This window comes from Emiliania huxleyi (genome assembly GCF_000372725.1).
Source record: "Emiliania huxleyi CCMP1516 unplaced genomic scaffold EMIHUscaffold_61, whole genome shotgun sequence".
NCBI classification, from domain to species: Eukaryota; Haptophyta; order Isochrysidales; family Noelaerhabdaceae; genus Emiliania; species Emiliania huxleyi.
This window is the reverse complement of record NW_005197426.1, coordinates 552,589-569,861: the sequence shown is the minus strand read 5'-3', so window position 1 is coordinate 569,861 and position 17,273 is coordinate 552,589. Positions and strand designations below refer to the sequence as shown.

General features: G+C 72.9%; 1 protein-coding gene across 1 annotated transcript in view; it reads left to right on the top strand.

Annotated features, from left to right (window-relative positions):
* The window catches only part of PKS9 (polyketide synthase), a gene marked incomplete at both ends in the record, with an annotated part of 63,695 nt that overhangs the window by 22,919 nt on the left and 23,503 nt on the right, over nucleotides 1–17,273 (top strand). Inside the window, one exon of the mRNA XM_005764045.1 lies at nucleotides 1–17,273. This exon is cut by the window's left edge and continues 20,391 nt beyond it; it is cut by the window's right edge and continues 23,503 nt beyond it. Coding sequence (XP_005764102.1) covers nucleotides 1–17,273 — 17,273 coding nt within the window.

Below are 17,273 nucleotides of genomic sequence, written 5' to 3'. Positions count from 1 at the left end.
ACGCTGCGGACGCTGTCGGCGCGTGCGGATGCCTCCGTGCTCCACGGCCTGCCCATGGAGCTCTTCGACCTGGAAAGGGACGTCCTGGCCGCCTTCCGCACGCTCCAGAGCGGCACCAACACGGGCAAGGTGGTGGTGCGCATCCCGAAGACGGCCCCGACGCCGCCACGCGGCGCCCACCTGCTCTCTGGCGGCACGGGCGGCCTTGGCCTGGTCACGGGCAGGTGGCTCGGCGAGAGCGGCGCCTCTTCGGTGGTGCTCGCGGCCCGCGGCGGCAAGGTCGCCCCCGCGGACGGCGAGAAGCTCAAGAAGATCGCCGAGTGCAGCTTCAGCGTGGTCAAGTGCGACGCGGCCGAGCTGGTGGACTCGGCTCGCATGGTTGGCGCCATCGTGGCCAAGGGCAGCCCGCTGGCGGGCGTGTGGCACGCGGCGGGCGTGCTGTCGGACGGGCTGCTGCGCGGCCAGAACGCTTCGACCATCAAGCGCGTCTTCGCGCCCAAGGTTGCCGGCGCGTGGGCGCTGCAGCGGGCGGCCGCCACGACGCCGCTCGACACGTGCGTGCTTTTCTCGTCCATCGCCGCGCTGATCGGCGCGGGCGGCCAGTCCAACTACGCCGCCGCCAACGGCATGCTCGACGCGCTCGGCGCCTGCCGGCGCGTTCGCGCCATAAACGCGACGTCGGTGCAGTGGGGCCCGTGGGCGGCCGTCGGCATGGCGGCGGACGAGTCGATCAACGCTCGCCTCCAGGCCGGCGGCCTCGGCCTCATCAGCCTGGAGCAGGGCGCGCTCGCCCTCCAGGCAACGCTGCAGCCTGCTGTCTCCGGCGTGATGAGCCTGGTGGTGCTCACTTGGGGCAAGTTCCTCGGCGCGATGCCAGAGGTGCCGCCGCTGCTCGTCAGCTATTCGGGCCGGAGGGCGGCTGGCGCGGCTGCCGTCTCTCGTGATGCGCAAGGCGAGGTGCGGGCGGTGACGCTCGAGGCGATCCTGCAAGTGGTCAAGGCGACGGCGGGTGCAGAGGCGGACGCCGACGCGCCGCTGATGGAGTCGGGGCTCGACTCGCTCGGCGCGGTCGAGCTCGGCAACCAGCTGCGGTCGATGTCGGGCGCGGCGCTGCCGTCGACGCTCGTCTTCGACTACCCGACGGCGCGCCAGCTCGCGGGCTACTTGAGGGAGCAGGCGGCGGACGCGGCCGAAGGAGGCAGAGCTGAAGGCGGCCCAGCGGCTCAAGCGGCCGCCCATAGCGGTGGCCAGGCTTGGGCGCTCAGTCTCGCCGCCAGCCTGCCGAGCGACATCGCGACGCTGTCGCAGCTGCGCCACCTGGCCGCTGCGAGCAGCGACGGCATTGGCGAGGTGCCGCCGGAGCGGTGGTCGGTGGAGGCTGCTTTGGCTGGCGTGGACCAGGTCGTCGGCCAGCGAGTGCGGCACGGCGGCTTCCTGAGCGGCGCCGACCTCTTCGACAATGCTCGCTTCGGCGTCTCGCCCGCCGAGGCGGCCGCCGTCGACCCGCAGCAGCGGCTGCTCCTCGAGCGAGGCTACGAGGCCTTGCACGGCGCGGGCATGGACAAGGCGGCGCTGGGCGGCAGCCTGGCGGGCGTCTTTCTCGGCATCGCCGCCAACGACTGGCAGAGCGTCGCGGCGCAGTCTGCAGTCGGCAAGAGCGTGTACGCCGCCACCGGCGGGTCGATGTCGGTCGCGGCCGGCCGCCTCTCGTTTGTGCTCGGGCTGCAGGGCCCGTGCGTCTCGTACGACACCGCCTGCTCGGCGGCGCTGGTCGCCACCCACGCCGCGCTGCGAGCCCTGCAGCTGGACGAGTGCTCCCCCGCCCTCTCGGTCGGCGTGAACCTGATGCTGCTGCCCGGTGTCGGCTTCTCGTTTGCGGTTGCCGGCATGACGTCGCCGACCGGCCGCTGCCACACCTTTGACGCTGCGGCGGACGGGTACGCTCGCGGCGAGGCGTGCTGCGCGGCGGTGCTGGCGATGGACAGAGAGAGCAGCAGCTCCGGGCTCTCCCTCCTCGGCAGCTGCGTGCGGCAGGACGGCAAGAGCGCGAGCCTCACCGCGCCCAACGGGCAGGCGCAGCAGGCGCTGCTGCGGGCCGCCCTCGCCGACGGAGGCGTCGAGCCCGCCGCCCTCTCGGCCTACGAGGCGCACGGCACAGGCACGCCGCTCGGCGACCCGATCGAGGTGCGCTCGCTCGCGGCGGCGGTGCTGGCTGCGTGCGCGCCGTCGCCGCCGCTCTGCGTGGGCAGCCTCAAGGCGAACTGCGGCCACGCCGAGCCTGCGGCGGGGCTGGCGGGGCTGCTTCGGCTGGCGGCGGGGCTGCTCGAGGCGCGGGCGCCGCCCAACGCGCAGCTGCGGCGCATCAACCCGCACGTCGGCTCTGCGGTGGAGGGCGTGGCGTGCGCTCTGCCGACGCAGCTGGCGCGAGGGCTGGATGCCGCGGCGGGCGGGAGGGGCGGCGTGAGCTCGTTTGGGTACAGCGGCACGATCGCACACGCCGTGCTCGATGCGGCGCCTGCTGCATCGGCCGGACCTCCGCCTCTGCCTCCTCTCGTGTACAAGCGCCGCTCGTTCCCCTGGTACGAGGCAAAGGGCAAGGGGCTGCCACCGAGCTGCAGGCTGGCTGGCGGCATGCGAGCCTCCTCTGCTCTGCGTCGCCTCCGCCGCCTGCCCGACGCGGCTGCGCTCGTCCAGCTGCAAAGCCTCACCCTCGACGCGAGCGAGGAGCTGAGTGAATGGCTCCGGGCCCGGCGAGAGCCTCTCGTGCTCCTCTGCCGAGGGCCGATGGGCGGCGCGGGCGCGCTTCTCCTCCTCGACGCCGCCACGGTAGTCGTCGCCGACACCACCTTCACCCTCACCGTCCAGCCAGAGGGCTCTCTGCGTCTCCACAGGCGGCCTGAGGGGATCGTGACAGCCACAGCGCTGTCGGCGTCCGATGCAGCACAAGCTGGCCTGGTGGATTCGGCTCTCTCGCCCGCCACTGCGGCCGCCGAGTCTCGCCGCCTCGTGCAGCGCCTCTCCTCTCTCCCTGCTCCGCTCTTGAAGACCTGCCGCGCGCTCCTGCCTGCGCCGAGTGTCGACGCCGCACTCGTTGCGATGGGCTCGCTCCTTCCCGGCCCGCCACGCTCCATCGGCAAGCGGCTCGTGCGGCTCTACGTCGATGGCGAGTCGAAGGTGGCGGTGGTGGAGCTGAACGACCCGTCGCGCATGAACAGCTTCTCGGCGGAGCTCGCCGAGGACGTGGCGGAGGCGGCGGCGAGCATCGGCCGTGACCCACTCGTCAAGGCGATTGTGCTCCAGGGCGCGGGCCCGCACTTCTCGGTCGGCGGCAACCCTTTTCAACGGGAGAAGGCGGGTGTGCCGCTTGCAGCTGTTGCGTTCGGGTGCCGAACATTGTACGACGGTTTTGGCGCGCTGTACAAGCTCGGCGTGCCAATGGTTGCTGCGGTGCACGGCAAGCTGATTGGCGGCGGCGTCGCCGCCTGCCTGCACGCTGACTACATTGTGGCCGACTCGAAGGCCACGTTCGAGCACGGCAACCTCGTGCGAGGGGTCTGCCCTCTCGGCATGCTGTCTCAGACCCTTCCAAACGCGGTGGGGCGAGCACGGGCGCTCTCCATCTACCTCGCCAACGACACGCTCGACGCCGCAGCAGCACACGAGGCGAGGCTTGCCAACGAGGTGTGTACCGAGGGAGTCGAGGCTATGCAGCGTCGCGCGTTCGACGTTGCGTGTGAGATAGTTCGAGGAGATGCCGCGCAGGCCCTCTTGCAGTCTCGAGTCGCAGCCGACGTGGCGCACCGGGCCGCAGAGGCTGTCGGCCACGCCGAATGCCGATTCGCCAACGGCGGTGCCTTTGCCAAGGCCCCCGTTACCGACTCCTACGCCGTACCGCCGCTCGATCTGACGCCGTTCCTTCTCGAGCCACCCACCGTCGCCACCTCGCCCGAGTACACCGTCCACACCGTTTTCGTTCCCGCTTCTCTTGGCGACCTGGAGCCAGATTGGCCCGACAACGCGCTCCTCGTCTTCCGCGGCGTGGAGGGGTCTGAGCACTTCTGCCTCGGCGGCGACCCGTCGCCAGCCAACCTCGAGAGCGGCAGCTTTCTCGACGGCTTGCCCGCCTTTGGCCAGCTGCTCGAGCGGCTTCGCGACGCGCCGATGCCAAAGGTGGTGGTTTGCCACGGCGCCACTCGCGGAGGAGGAATGCTCTTCCCCTGCCTCGGCACGGCGGTGCTCGCGCACTCGGACGCCACCTTTGGCTTCCCCGAGATCCGGCGCGGCGCCTTGCCCGGCGTGGTCAGCGTCGCGGCGAGGCGGCGGCTGAGCCCCGCGGCGTGCGAGAGGCTCTTCTGCACGGGCGACGCCATCGACGCCGCCACGGCACAGCGGCTCGGGCTGGTCGACTTTGTGGGGAGCTGGGAGGAGCTCGATGCCGAGGTGGCGCGGCTGGAGTGTCACTTCCTCTCGTCAGCGCCAAGGCTGCGCGCGCCATCGCCCTTGCCAGCCTCCGAGGTGACGATTGAGGCGGACGCGGACTCGCGGGTGGCGTTGCTCGAGGTGACTGCCGTGTCTGTCGAGGGCCTGTGGCGCGATGCGCTCCTGGTTCTGGACAAGCTCTCGCCGACTTTGCGAGTGCTCGTCCTCTCCGCGGAGGGGCAGGGTGGGCCGTCGGCCAGCCTGTCTCGCGAGGCGTGCCACCGCCTCGACGCTGCGATGAGCAGGCTCAGCGAGGCGGGCGTCGTCGTCGTCTGCTGCGTGCGAGGGCAGGTTGAGGGCCTGCTGCTGCATGCATGCCTCGGGGCGCACTATCGCATCGTGGAGGCAGGGTCGGCGTTTTCCTTCGACGGCGAGAGTGAATGCGCTCGAGCGGCGGCCTTCCACTTGCTCCAAGCCGACGACGCAAAGTGCCTTCTGCAAGAAGGGGCCGTGAGCTCGGCTCGAGCTCTGGAGCTGGGCCTCGCGAGCGAGCGGGTCGAGGGCGCTGGTGAGCGAGCGCGGCAGTTTGCGCATTGGCTCGTGCAGCACCCGGCGGTCGGCGTGCGGCACATGCTGCGGCTCACCTGTCGCCCAGCAGCTGACGAGGCGGCGCAAGAGGCCAGGCGCAGCAACGAGGCGCTGCTTCTTGAAGGGCTGAGCAGTCCGCCCCGGGCTTTGCCTGCCGCCACGCGGGAGGGGCTCCATCTCCAATCCCTCCAGCCGCCAAGTGAGCGCCTGCTGACCGCGGCAGCCGCCCGCCGGAAGCTGTCCTCTCCGCCGCCAGCCCCAGCACCCGCCCTCCTGCCGAGCCCGCACCCTCCCTCTGAGACCACCTCCCGCCACGCCGGCTTGCACGCACTCGAGGTGTACGTGCCTCGCCACGCCGTCTCGGCGGCCGAGCTTGAGACCGCGCACGGCGTGCCGGGCAAGTACACGGTCGGGCTGCGGATGGCCGAGTGGGCCGCGTGCGACGAGGACGAGGACGTCGTCTCGATGGCGCTCACGGCGGTGCGGCGGCTGGTCGAGGCGCAGGGCCTGCGGTACGAGGACGTGGGCATGCTGCAGGTGGGGACCGAGTCGCTGCTCGACCGGTCCAAGAGCGTGAAGAGCCACCTGATGGCGCTCTTTGCGCCGCACGGCTGCGCCAACGTCGAGGGCATCGACTGCTACCACGCCTGCTACGGCGGCACGGCGGCGCTGCTCGCGTGCGCCAACTGGGTGGAGAGCTCGGCGTGGGACGGGCGGTGGGCGATCGCCGTGTGCACCGACGTGAGCGACGCGCCCAAGCAGTACCCCTTCATGAACGGCGCGGCGTGCGTGGCGATGCTGGTCGGGCCGGACGCGCCCCTTGCGCTCGAGGCCGGCCGCGTGAGCCACATCGTGCACGAGTGGGACTTCTATAAGCCAGTGGGCTGGCCGACGATGGGCCCGATCATCGACGGCCCCGGCTCGATGGAGGTGTACTTCTCGTGCCTCGCCGCCTGCCAGCGCGAGGTCGAGGCGCGGGGCGGCGGCACCTTTGTCGACGCGCACGACTTCCTCGTCTTCCACCTCGGCGGCGGGCCCAAGTTTGTGCGGCACGCCTTTGAGAGCGCCGTCGCCGCGGCGCACGGCGAGGGCTCTGTCGGCGAGGAGGAGGTGGAGGCGATGTTCGAGCGGCTGGTGGCTCCGTCGCTCCGCCTCGCCTCGCGCATCGGGCCGATGCACACCGCCGCCACCTACGTCAACCTCGCCTCGCTCCTGCTGCACGCGTCGCCGCCGGTCGGCTCTCGCATCGGCGTCTTCTCGTACGGCTCGGGCGCCGCGTCGACCATGTACGCCCTGCGCGTGCGCGGCGAGGCGCGCGTCGACGCGGCGGCGCTGGTAGGCATGCTCGACGCGCGGGAGGTGCTGCCTCCGTCCGACTTTGTGGCGGTGTGCGACCGCTTCTCGGCGACGTACGGCCGCTTCGACTGGACGCCTCGCGTGCGGGGCGTGTCGCCGGCGCGCAGCTACCGCATCAAGGCCGTGGGCGTGCTGGGGCGGAGGGAGTACGAGTACACTGGTCCGTCGGCTGACGCCACTCCCCAGATATGCTTCTGCCCAATCGCCCTGACGCCCTCCTCGCCGCCTCTACCCTCCCGCCACGCCGGCCTGCACGCGCTCGAGGTGTACGTGCCTCGCCACGCCGTCTCGGCGGCCGAGCTCGAGGCCGCGCACGGCGTGCCGGGCAAGTACACGGTCGGGCTGCGGATGGCCGAGTGGGCCGCGTGCGACGAGGACGAGGACGTCGTCTCGATGGCGCTCACGGCGGTGCGGCGGCTGGTCGAGGCGCAGGGCTTGCGGTACGAGGACGTGGGCATGCTGCAGGTGGGGACCGAGTCGCTGCTCGACCGGTCCAAGAGCGTGAAGAGCCACCTGATGTCGCTCTTTGCGCCGCACGGCTGCGCCAACGTCGAGGGCATCGACTGCTACCACGCCTGCTACGGCGGCACGGCGGCGCTGCTCGCGTGCGCCAACTGGGTGGAGAGCTCGGCGTGGGACGGGCGGTGGGCGATCGCCGTGTGCACCGACGTGAGCGACGCGCCCAAGCAGTACCCCTTCATGAACGGCGCGGCGTGCGTGGCGATGCTGGTCGGGCCGGACGCGCCCCTCGCGCTCGAGGCCGGCCGCGTGAGCCACATCGTGCACGAGTGGGACTTCTACAAGCCGGTGGGCTGGCCGACGATGGGCCCGATCGTCGACGGCCCCGGCTCGATGGAGGTGTACTTCTCGTGCCTCGCCGCCTGCCAGCGCGAGGTCGAGGCGCGGGGCGGCGGCACCTTTGTCGACGCGCACGACTTCCTCGTCTTCCACCTCGGCAGCGGGCCCAAGTTTGTGCGGCACGCCTTTGAGAGCGCCGTCGCCGCGGCGCACGGCGAGGGCTCTGTCGGCGAGGAGGAGGTGGAGGCGATGTTCGAGCGGCTGGTGGCTCCGTCGCTCCGCCTCGCCTCGCGCATCGGCCCGATGCACACCGCCGCCACCTACGTCAACCTCGCCTCGCTCCTGCTGCACGCGTCGCCGCCGGTCGGCTCTCGCATCGGCGTCTTCTCGTACGGCTCGGGCGCCGCGTCGACCATGTACGCCCTGCACGTGCGCGGCGAGGCGCGTGTGGACGCGGCGGCGCTGGTAGGCATGCTCGACGCGCGGGAGGTGCTGCCTCCGTCCGACTTTGTGGCGGTGTGCGACCGCTTCTCGGCGACGTACGGCCGCTTCGACTGGACGCCTCGCGTGCGGGGCGTGTCGCCGGCGCGCAGCTACCGCATCAAGGCCGTGGGCGTGCTGGGGCGGAGGGAGTACGAGTACGTGCCGTTTGACGAGGTGCAGCTAAGGGCGCCTGACGTGGCTGCTGCTCAAGCGACAGAGAGAGTCATGCAAGCTGCATCGGCCTCATCACCTGCGCTTCAGCAGCTCCTCGCCTCCCTCGCCGGCGGCGGCATGCAGGGCCCTGCCGCCACCGCCGCCCCCTCGGTCGACGTGGCGGCTGTGGTGGCGTCGGTGGCGAGCGAGGTGGCGGGCGGCGAGGTGGACGCCGACGCGCCGCTGATGGAGGCGGGCCTCGACTCGCTCGGCGCCGTCGAGCTCCGCACGCGGCTGGCGTCGAAGCTTGGCGACGCCTCCCTGCCCGAGACGCTGGTCTTCGACTTCCCGACGCTGCGGCAGCTCGAGGCGCACCTGTCGGCGAGAGCGGCCCCGGCGGCTGCAGGGCCGCAGCTTGGAGACGGCTCCGCCGCTCTTCAGCAGCTCCTCGCCTCACTCGCCGGCGGCGGCAGCCAGGGCCCTGCCGCCACCCCCGCTCCCTCGGTCGACGTGGCGGCTGTGGTGGCGTCGGTGGCGAGCGAGGTGGCGGGCGGCGAGGTGGACGCCGACGCGCCGCTGATGGAGGCGGGCCTCGACTCGCTCGGCGCCGTCGAGCTCCGCACGCGGCTGGCGTCGAAGCTTGGCGATGCCTCCCTGCCCGAGACGCTGGTCTTCGACTTCCCGACGCTGCGGCAGCTTGAGGCGCACCTGTCGGCGAGGGTGACGCCGATCGCTGCTACTCAATGCCCTGATGGCGCAGCCCTGCTCGCTCAGCTGATTGAACAGGCCTCTGGCGCATCTCGCTCAAATCAGAATCAGCTGCCACTCCAGCAGATAACTGTCACAGGGACAAGCTGTGCTCTTGCGGGCGGCATCGCTTCCTATGAGGGGCTGGTAACCACGACAGCGACTGGTTACGATCTGGTCAATGAGGTGCCAGCCACGCGCTGGGACGTCGATCACTCTCCTCCCGGATACGGTGCCGAGGTCCTTGGGCGAGCTCGCCACGGCGGCTTCATGCAGGGCGCCGAGCTCTTTGACAACGCTCGATTCAACGTCTCTCCGGCGGAGGCGGTAGCAATGGACCCGCAGCAGCGGCTGCTGCTCGAGCACGGCTATGCCGCGCTGCACGCCTCGGGCTTCGAGAGGGCCTCGTTGATGGGAAGCGGGGCCGGAGTTGCGGTGGGCATTACACAAACCGAATTCAACCACTTGCTGGCAGCTGGCCCGCTGCAGCGCAGCGTCTACACGGCCACCAGCTCGAGTCTCTCTATCGCGAGTGGCCGCCTGTCCTTCGTGCTCGGCCTGCAAGGGCCCTGTGCGGCTTTTGAGACGGCTTGCTCCGCCTCCCTAGTCGGCTGCCACTCCGCACTGCGCGCGCTCCAGCATGGAGAGTGCGAGCAGCACCTCGCAGCGGGCGTCAATGCGATGCTTTTGCAGGCCACCACTTTCTCGATTGCAGCTGCTGGAATGAGCTCGATCACCGGCCGCTCCCACACCTTTGACAGCCGCGCCGACGGCTTTGCGCGAGGCGAGGGGTGCACGGTCGCGGTCTTGGTTTCACCTGGCGAGCGCGGGCCAGCTTCTGTACCACATCGGGGCGCTGGACTCGTCTTGCGCGGCAGCTGTGTGCGGCAGGACGGCAAGAGCGCGAGCCTCACCGCGCCCAACGGGCAGGCGCAGCAGGCGCTGCTGCGGGCCGCCCTCGCCGACGGAGGCGTCGAGCCCGCCGCCCTCTCGGCCTACGAGGCGCACGGCACCGGCACGCCGCTCGGCGACCCGATCGAGGTGCGCTCGCTCGCGGCGGCGGTGCTGGCTGCGCGCGCGCCGTCGCCGCCGCTCTGCGTGGGCAGCCTCAAGGCGAACTGCGGCCACGCCGAGCCGGCGGCGGGGCTGGCGGGGCTGCTTCGGCTGGCGGCGGGGCTGCTCGAGGCGCGGGCGCCGCCCAACGCGCAGCTGCGGCGCATCAACCCGCACGTCGGCTCTGCGGTGGAGGGCGTGGCGTGCGCGCTGCCGACGCAGCTGGCGCGAGGGCTGGATGGCGCGGCGGGCGGGAGGGGCGGCGTGAGCTCGTTTGGGTACAGCGGCACGATCGCCCACGCTGTGCTCGATGCGCGGGCCCCTCTCAGTAGCCCCAACGGTGCCGCGACGTCTCCGCTTCGCTACAAGCGACGCCGCTTCGCGTGGCGCGAGGCTGCTCCAAGCGCCGAGGCGGCTGCTGCGAGCGTAGAGGCTGCTGCTAGCTCTCACAGCTACGTCACCGAGTTCGTCCCGCTCGTCGCTGCTCCGGCTGCAGCACTGCCCACGCTCGTCCTCGGCGCCCGCGCCAGGCCGGTCATCTCGCTCCCAACCGCGCCTCTCCCGCTCGAGGCCGGCGCCGCCGCCGGCGCGCTCGCGACAGCCTCCAAGGCCTCGGCGCTGCCTGCGGTCGAGGCGGCCCTCCGCTTCGTGCTCTCGCAGCCTGCCTCGCAGCCTCTCCCTGCGTGGCTGCTCAGCAGTGGCGGATCGCAGCCTTGCAGCGCCGCCGCACGCGTGTGCCCCTCGCACGCCGGCCTCCTCGGCCTCGCCCGCACGGCGAGAGCCGAGGCGCCGGGCAGCAGCCTCTCGCACGTCGACGGCGCCGGGCTCTCGGCGGCGGAGCTGGTGGCGGTGGCCTCGGCGCTGCCGCCGACCGAGCCGGAGGCCGTGGCTGGCAATGGCGGGGCGAGGGTGCCGCGGCTGAGCCGCCTCGACGCGCTTCCAGAGGGCTCGAGCGGCGTGGGCGGCCTCCAGCTGCTGACGGGCGGCACGGGCGGCGTCGGCCTGCTCGTCGCCGAGTGGCTCGGCGATCGAGGGGCGGCGGGCTTGGTCCTCGCCTCTCGGGGCGGGTGGGTGGCGCCGGCAGAGGGCGCTCGCCTCGCCTCGCTGGCTGGCTGCGCCGTGCGGGCTGCGGCGTGCGATGCGGCCGAGGAGGCGGAGGTGCGGCGCCTCGTTGCTAGGGCGTCTGCTGGCGGCGATGGGGCGCGGCTCGCTGGCGTGTGGCACGCGGCGGGCGTGCTAGCAGACGGCCTGCTCCGCTCCCAGACGGCGCAGGCCTTCCGGCGCGTGTACGCTCCCAAGGCGGTCGGCGGCTGGGGCCTGCAGCGAGCGAGCGCCGCCTCGCCGCTCGACGCGTGCATGCTCTTCTCGTCGGTGGCGGCGCTGCTCGGCAGCGCTGGCCAGGCCAACTACGCAGCTGCAAACTGCTGCCTCGACGCCACGAGCGCGCTGCGGCGTGCCGTCGGCCTCGCCTCCTCGTCGGTGCAGTGGGGCCCGTGGGGCGAGGTTGGCATGGCGGCGGAGGAGTCGATCAACGCGCGCATACAGGCGTCCGGCTTTACCCTGATCACCCTTGCCGAGGCTGCCCCCGCCCTGGCGGCTTCCCTCGGCGCCGCCGGCCCCGCAGTGCAGATGCTGCTCCTCGTCGACTGGAGCCGCTTCCTCGGCCTGCTCCCGGTCGTGCCAAAGGCGCTCTCCGCCTTTGCGCCATCGCACTCAGCCGCCGCCGCCGCCGCCGTGCCAGCCGTGGAGAGCGAGATGGGCAGGGCGCTCTCGCGGCTGCCTCCCGCGGCGCGCCAGCCGCACGTCGAGGCGGCCGTGCTGTCGGTGCTGGAGGACCTCACCGGCGCAGGCGGCCTCACCGCCGACACGCCGCTCATGGAGGCGGGCATCGACTCGCTCGGCGCTACAGAGGCCGTGAGCCGCCTCCGAGAGGCCACGGGCGCCGACCTCGCGCCGACGCTCATCTTTGACGAGCCGTCGGCGCGCGCCATCGCGGCGCACGTGGTGGGGCAGCTCCTTGGGACTGAGGCAGCCGCGGCCGCCCCCTCGACCGCGGCGTCGGCCCAGCTGGCTCTCGCCGTGCAAGGCCTCGTGGCTCGCTGGCCCGCGTCGAGCGGCGGGCGTGGCGCCCTGTGGGCAGGGCTGAGCGCGTCGGCCGACGCCATCGGCGCGCCGCCCGCGTCTCGCTGGTCGGTCGAGGAGCACGAGGGCGTGAGCGAGAAACAGCGCGCGGCCGCCTCGCACGGCGGCTATCTCTGCCGCGTCGAGCACTTTGACAACCGCTCCTTTGGCGTCTCGCCCGCCGAGGCGGCGGCGATGGACCCGCAGCAGCGGCTCTTCCTCGAGGTGGGCTACGCGGCGCTGCACGGCGCGGGCGAGCGGCGTGCGAGCCTGCTCGGCGGCGACGCGGGCGTCTTCCTCGGCATCGAGCGGCCCGACTGGGCGCTGCTCGCCTCCCTCAGGCCGGCGGGCGCCTCCGCCTCTGCCTACGCCGTCACTGGAGACACCATCTCCATCGCCTGCGGCCGCGTCTCCTTTGCGCTCGGGCTGCAGGGGCCTTGCATGAGCGTCGATGCGGCCTGCGGGTCGGGCCTCGTGGCGCTGCACAGTGCGGCGCTGGCGGCGGCTGGCGGCGAGTGCGGCCTGTCGCTCGCCGGCGCGGTCAGCCTCAAGCTGTCCCCGCTGCCCTTCTTCGTGACCGCCGCCGCGGGGATGCTCTCTGTCGACGGGCGGTGCAAGACGTTCGACGCGCGAGCCAACGGGTACGTCCGCTCCGAGGCGGCCGCCGCGCTCGTGCTGCGAGGCGCGGCGGCGAGCCAGGCCGGGCTCGCGCTGCGCGGGAGCGCGGTGCGGCAGGACGGGCGCAGCGCGAGCCTGACGGCGCCCAACGGGTCGGCGCAGCGCGCCCTGCTCCTCGCGGCGCTCGGCAAGGCGGCGAGCGAGGCGGCGGCGGTGGCTGGCGTCGAGGCGCACGGCACCGGCACGCCGCTCGGCGACCCCACCGAGGCGGGCTCCCTCGCCGCGGCGCTGGGGGGCGCGGGCGGCGCGGCTCTCTGCCTCGGGACGCACAAGGCGAATGCGGGCCACGCCGAGCCGGTGTCGGGGCTGCTTGGGCTGGCCAAGGCGGCGGCGGCGGTGGGCTGCTCGACGTGGCTGGGCAACGCGCAGCTGCGGTCGCTCAACCCGCTCGTGGGCGAGCGGCTCGGCGCCGCGGCGCGGCCGACGGCGCTGCCGACGCAGGGGCTGGCACGGCGGGCGGGGGGAGGGGAGGGCGTGGTCGGGGTGAGCTCGTTTGGGTACAGCGGCACGATCGCACACGCCGTGCTCGAGGCGGCGCCGCCCTCTCGCGGCACGAGCAGCCCGCCGCCGCTCGCCTACGCCCGCCGCCGCTACGCGTGGCGCGAGGCGCCCCACCCGCTCCTCCAGCGGCGAGAGGCGGACGCCGTTGGGCGGCAGGCGGACGCCTTCTCCTCGCCAGCCAGCGGGCCCCTCCTCGCCCTCGTCGCCGACCACGTCGTGCGGGGCCGCGTCGTCTTCCCCGGCGCCGCCTACCTCGAGATGGCTCGCGCGGCTTGCGTCGCCCTCTCCGGCGGCGGCAGAGGCGCGTCGCTGCGGCGCGTCTTCTTCCTGCAGCCGCTCGTGCTGGACGGCGGCCTGAGCGAGGTGCGGGTGGGTGTGATCGAGGATCGGTTCGAGGTGACCTACGAGGGAGGCGGCGACACGTCGACGGCTCACTGCGCCGGCGACGCGTCGGCCGCGTCGGGTCCGCTCCTTGGCCTCTCGCTCGCCGCGGCTCGCGCCTCGTGCGGCGAGGCGGTCGACGCCGCCTCGCTCTACTCGCTGCTCCGCTCGGTCGGCCTCGAGTACGGCCCTCGGTACCGCACGCTCGAGCTGGCGGCCGTCTCGCGCGCCGCAGGCGCCGCCGTCGGCCGGCTGTGCCGCCGCTCGCGCAAGGAGGGCACTCGCGTCCACCCGGCCGACCTCGACGGCTCGCTGCACCTGTCCTCGCTGCTCGCCGAGGCTGGGGCGGGCGAGACGCGGCTGCCCTTCTCTGTGGGCGAGGCGGCGCTGGCGGATGCGAGCGGCACGGCGTGGCCGGTGGCGGAGCGGGAGGGCGGCGGGGCGGTCGGGGTGGTCGTCGCCAGCGGCGCCGGCTCGGCGGGCGTGCGCCTGGCCGGCTTCGAGTCGCGTGCGCTCAAGGCGTCGGCGGCGAGGGCGACGCACCTGTACGTCACCTCGTGGGAGAGGAGCGCTGAGGCGTTCGAGGCTGCCCCGGCCGCGCTGGTGGTGCACTCGGCGCCTTCTGGGAAGCGCGGCGGCGCAGCTGCAAGCGGCGCACCAATATCGAGGCCACCGCCCTCCTCACTGCTCCTAGCCACCAGCCTCGCCGGCGGCGCCCTCGCCTCTGACGCTCTCGCCGGTCTCGCCTCTTCCTTTGTCGCCGCCCGAGCGCACACCTTGACCGCGGCATCGGCGCCGGTGTGGATGCTCACCTCTTGCGCCCTCGCCGCCCGCCCCACGGCGGCCGGAGCCTCGAGCCACGCCGGGCTGCTGGGCCTGGCCCGCTCAGCGCGCGCCGAGGCGCCGGCGTCGCGCCTGCCGATCATCGACCTGGACGTGCTCCGGCCGGGCACGGCCGAGCTGGCAGCGGTGTCGAAGCTGGCCGGCAAGCTCGGTCTCGGCTACAACGGCACGCCCGAGCCCGAGGTGGCCTTTGACGGCTCGAGCCAGCGCGTGCCGCGCCTGACCGAGGCGGCCGGCTCGCTGGGCGGCCCGATCCGGCTTCACTTTGACGCGAGAGGGGCGGTGAGCAACCTGAGGCTGGTGCCGCAGTCTAGCGACGAGTCGGAGCCAGCGCACGGTGAGGTCAAGCTGCGCGTCGGCGCTGTCGGCCTCAACTTCCGCGACGTGCTCAACGTGCTCGGCGCCTACCCGGGCGACCCGGGCCCGCCCGGCGGCGACTGCGCCGCCCACGTCGCTGCCACTGGGGGCGGCGTCGGTCACTTGTCGGTTGGCGACGCGGCGCTCGGGCACGGCATCGCTGCGCTCGCGTCTCTGTCCAAGTCCGACGCGCGCCTGATGGCGGCCATCACCGACTCGCTCTCGTTCGAGGAGGCGTGCACTCTGCCGACGACGTGGAGCACGGTGCACATGTCGCTGCTCGCGGCCCGGCCGGCGGCTGGCCACGACGTGCTGCTGCACGCCGGCGCTGGTGGTGTCGGCCTGACCTCGCAAGAGTACTGCTACTTCATCGGCAACCGCGCGATGGCGAACGTCGGCCGGCCGTACAAGCACTTCTACCTGCACAAGATGGGCCTCGCCGGCCGCACGCTCAGCTCGCGCGACGGCAGCGCCTTTGCGCTCGGCGCGTCGAAGCTGCTCGGCTCCGGCCGGCTGCGCTTCTCGCTCAACAGCCTGTCTGCGGACTTCATCGCGTGCACCTTCGCGCTGCTGCGGCAGGACGGCGCGCTCTGCGAGATCGGCAAGCGGGCGGTGTGGAGCTACGAGCGGCACGAGGCGGCGTGCTCCAACGATTTCACGATGATCGCGCTCGACTCGACGATTGAGCAGACGCCGTGGTGGATGTGCGGCACGCTGCGGACGCTGTCGGCGCGTGCGGATGCCTCCGTGCTCCACGGCCTGCCCATGCAGCTCTTCGACCTCGAGAGGGACGTCCTGGCCGCCTTCCGCACGCTGCAGAGCGGCACCAACACGGGCAAGGTGGTGGTGCGCATCCCGAAGACGGCCCCGACGCCGCCACGCGGGGCCCATCTGCTCTCTGGCGGCACGGGCGGCCTCGGCCTGGTCACGGGAAGGTGGCTCGGCGAGAGCGGCGCCTCTTCGGTGGTGCTCGCGGCCCGCGGCGGCAAGGTCGCCCCCGCGGACGGCGAGAAGCTCAAGAAGATCGCCGAGTGCAGCTTCAGCGTGGTCAAGTGCGACGCGGCCGAGCTGACGGACACGGCTCGCGTGGTTGGCGCCGTCGTGGCCAAGGGCAGCCCGCTGGCGGGCGTGTGGCACGCGGCGGGCGTGCTGTCGGACGGGCTGCTGCGCGGCCAGAACGCTTCGACAATCAAGCGCGTCTTTGCGCCCAAGGTTGCCGGCGCGTGGGCGCTGCAGCGGGCGGCCGCCACGACGCCGCTCGACACGTGCGTGCTCTTCTCGTCCATCGCCGCGCTGATCGGCGGGGGCGGCCAGTCCAACTACGCCGCCGCCAACGGCATGCTCGACGCGCTCGGCGCCTGCCGGCGCGTTCGCGCCATGAACGCGACGTCGGTGCAGTGGGGCCCGTGGGCGGCCGTCGGCATGGCGGCGGACGAGTCGATCAACGCTCGCCTCCAGGCCGGCGGCCTCGGCCTCATCAGCCTGGAGCAGGGCACGCTCGCCCTCCAGGCCACGCTGCAGCCTGCCGTGTCTGGCGTGATGAGCCTGGTGGTGCTCACTTGGAGCAAGTTCCTCGGCGCGATGCCAGAGGTGCCGCCGCTGCTCGTCAGCTACTCAGGCCGGAGGGCGGCTGGCGCGGCTGCCGTCTCTCGTGATGCGCAAGGCGAGGTGCGGGCGGTGACGCTCGAGGCGATCCTGCAGGTGGTCAAGGCGACGGCGGGTACAGAGGCGGACGCCGACGCGCCGCTGATGGAGTCGGGGCTCGACTCGCTCGGCGCGGTCGAGCTCGGCAACCAGCTTCGGTCGATGTCGGGCGCGGCGCTGCCGTCGACGCTCGTCTTCGACTACCCGACGGCGCGCCAGCTGGCGGGCTACTTGAAGGAGCAAGTGAAGGACGCGGCCGAAGGAGGCAGGGCTGCAGGCGGCCCAGCGGCTCAAGCGGCCGCCCATAGCGGTGGCCAGGCTTGGGCGCTCAGCCTCGCCGCCAGCCTGCCGAGCGGCATCGCGACGCTGTCGCAGCTGCGCCACCTGGCCGCTGCGAGCAGCGACGGCATTGCCGAGGTGCCGCCGGAGCGGTGGTTGGTGGAGGCTGCTTTGGCTGGCGTGGACCAGGTCGTCGGCCAGCGAGTGCGGCACGGCGGCTTCCTGAGCGGCGCCGACCTCTTCGACAATGCTCGCTTCGGCGTCTCGCCCGCCGAGGCGGCCGCCGTCGACCCGCAGCAGCGGATGCTCCTCGAGCGAGGCTACGAGGCCTTGCACGGCGCGGGCATGGACAAGGCGGCGCTGGGCGGCAGCCTGGCGGGCGTCTTTCTCGGCATCGCCGCCAACGATTGGCAGAGCGTCGCGGCGCAGTCTCCCATCGGCAGGAGCGTGTACGCCGCCACCGGCGGGTCGATGTCGGTCGCGGCCGGCCGCCTCTCGTTTGTGCTCGGTCTGCAGGGCCCGTGCGTCTCGTACGACACCGCCTGCTCGGCGGCGCTGGTCGCCACCCACGCCGCGCTGCGAGCCCTGCAGCTGGACGAGTGCTCCCCCGCCCTCTCGGTCGGCGTGAACCTGATGCTGCTGCCCGTTGTCGGCTTCTCGTTTGCGGTTGCCGGCATGACGTCGCCGACCGGCCGCTGCCACACCTTTGACGCTGCGGCGGACGGGTACGTTCGCGGCGAGGCGTGCTGCGCGGCGGTGCTGGCGATGGACAGAGAGAGCAGCAGCTCCGGGCTCTCCCTCCTCGGCAGCTGCGTGCGGCAGGACGGCAAGAGCGCGAGCCTCACCGCGCCCAACGGGCAGGCGCAGCAGGC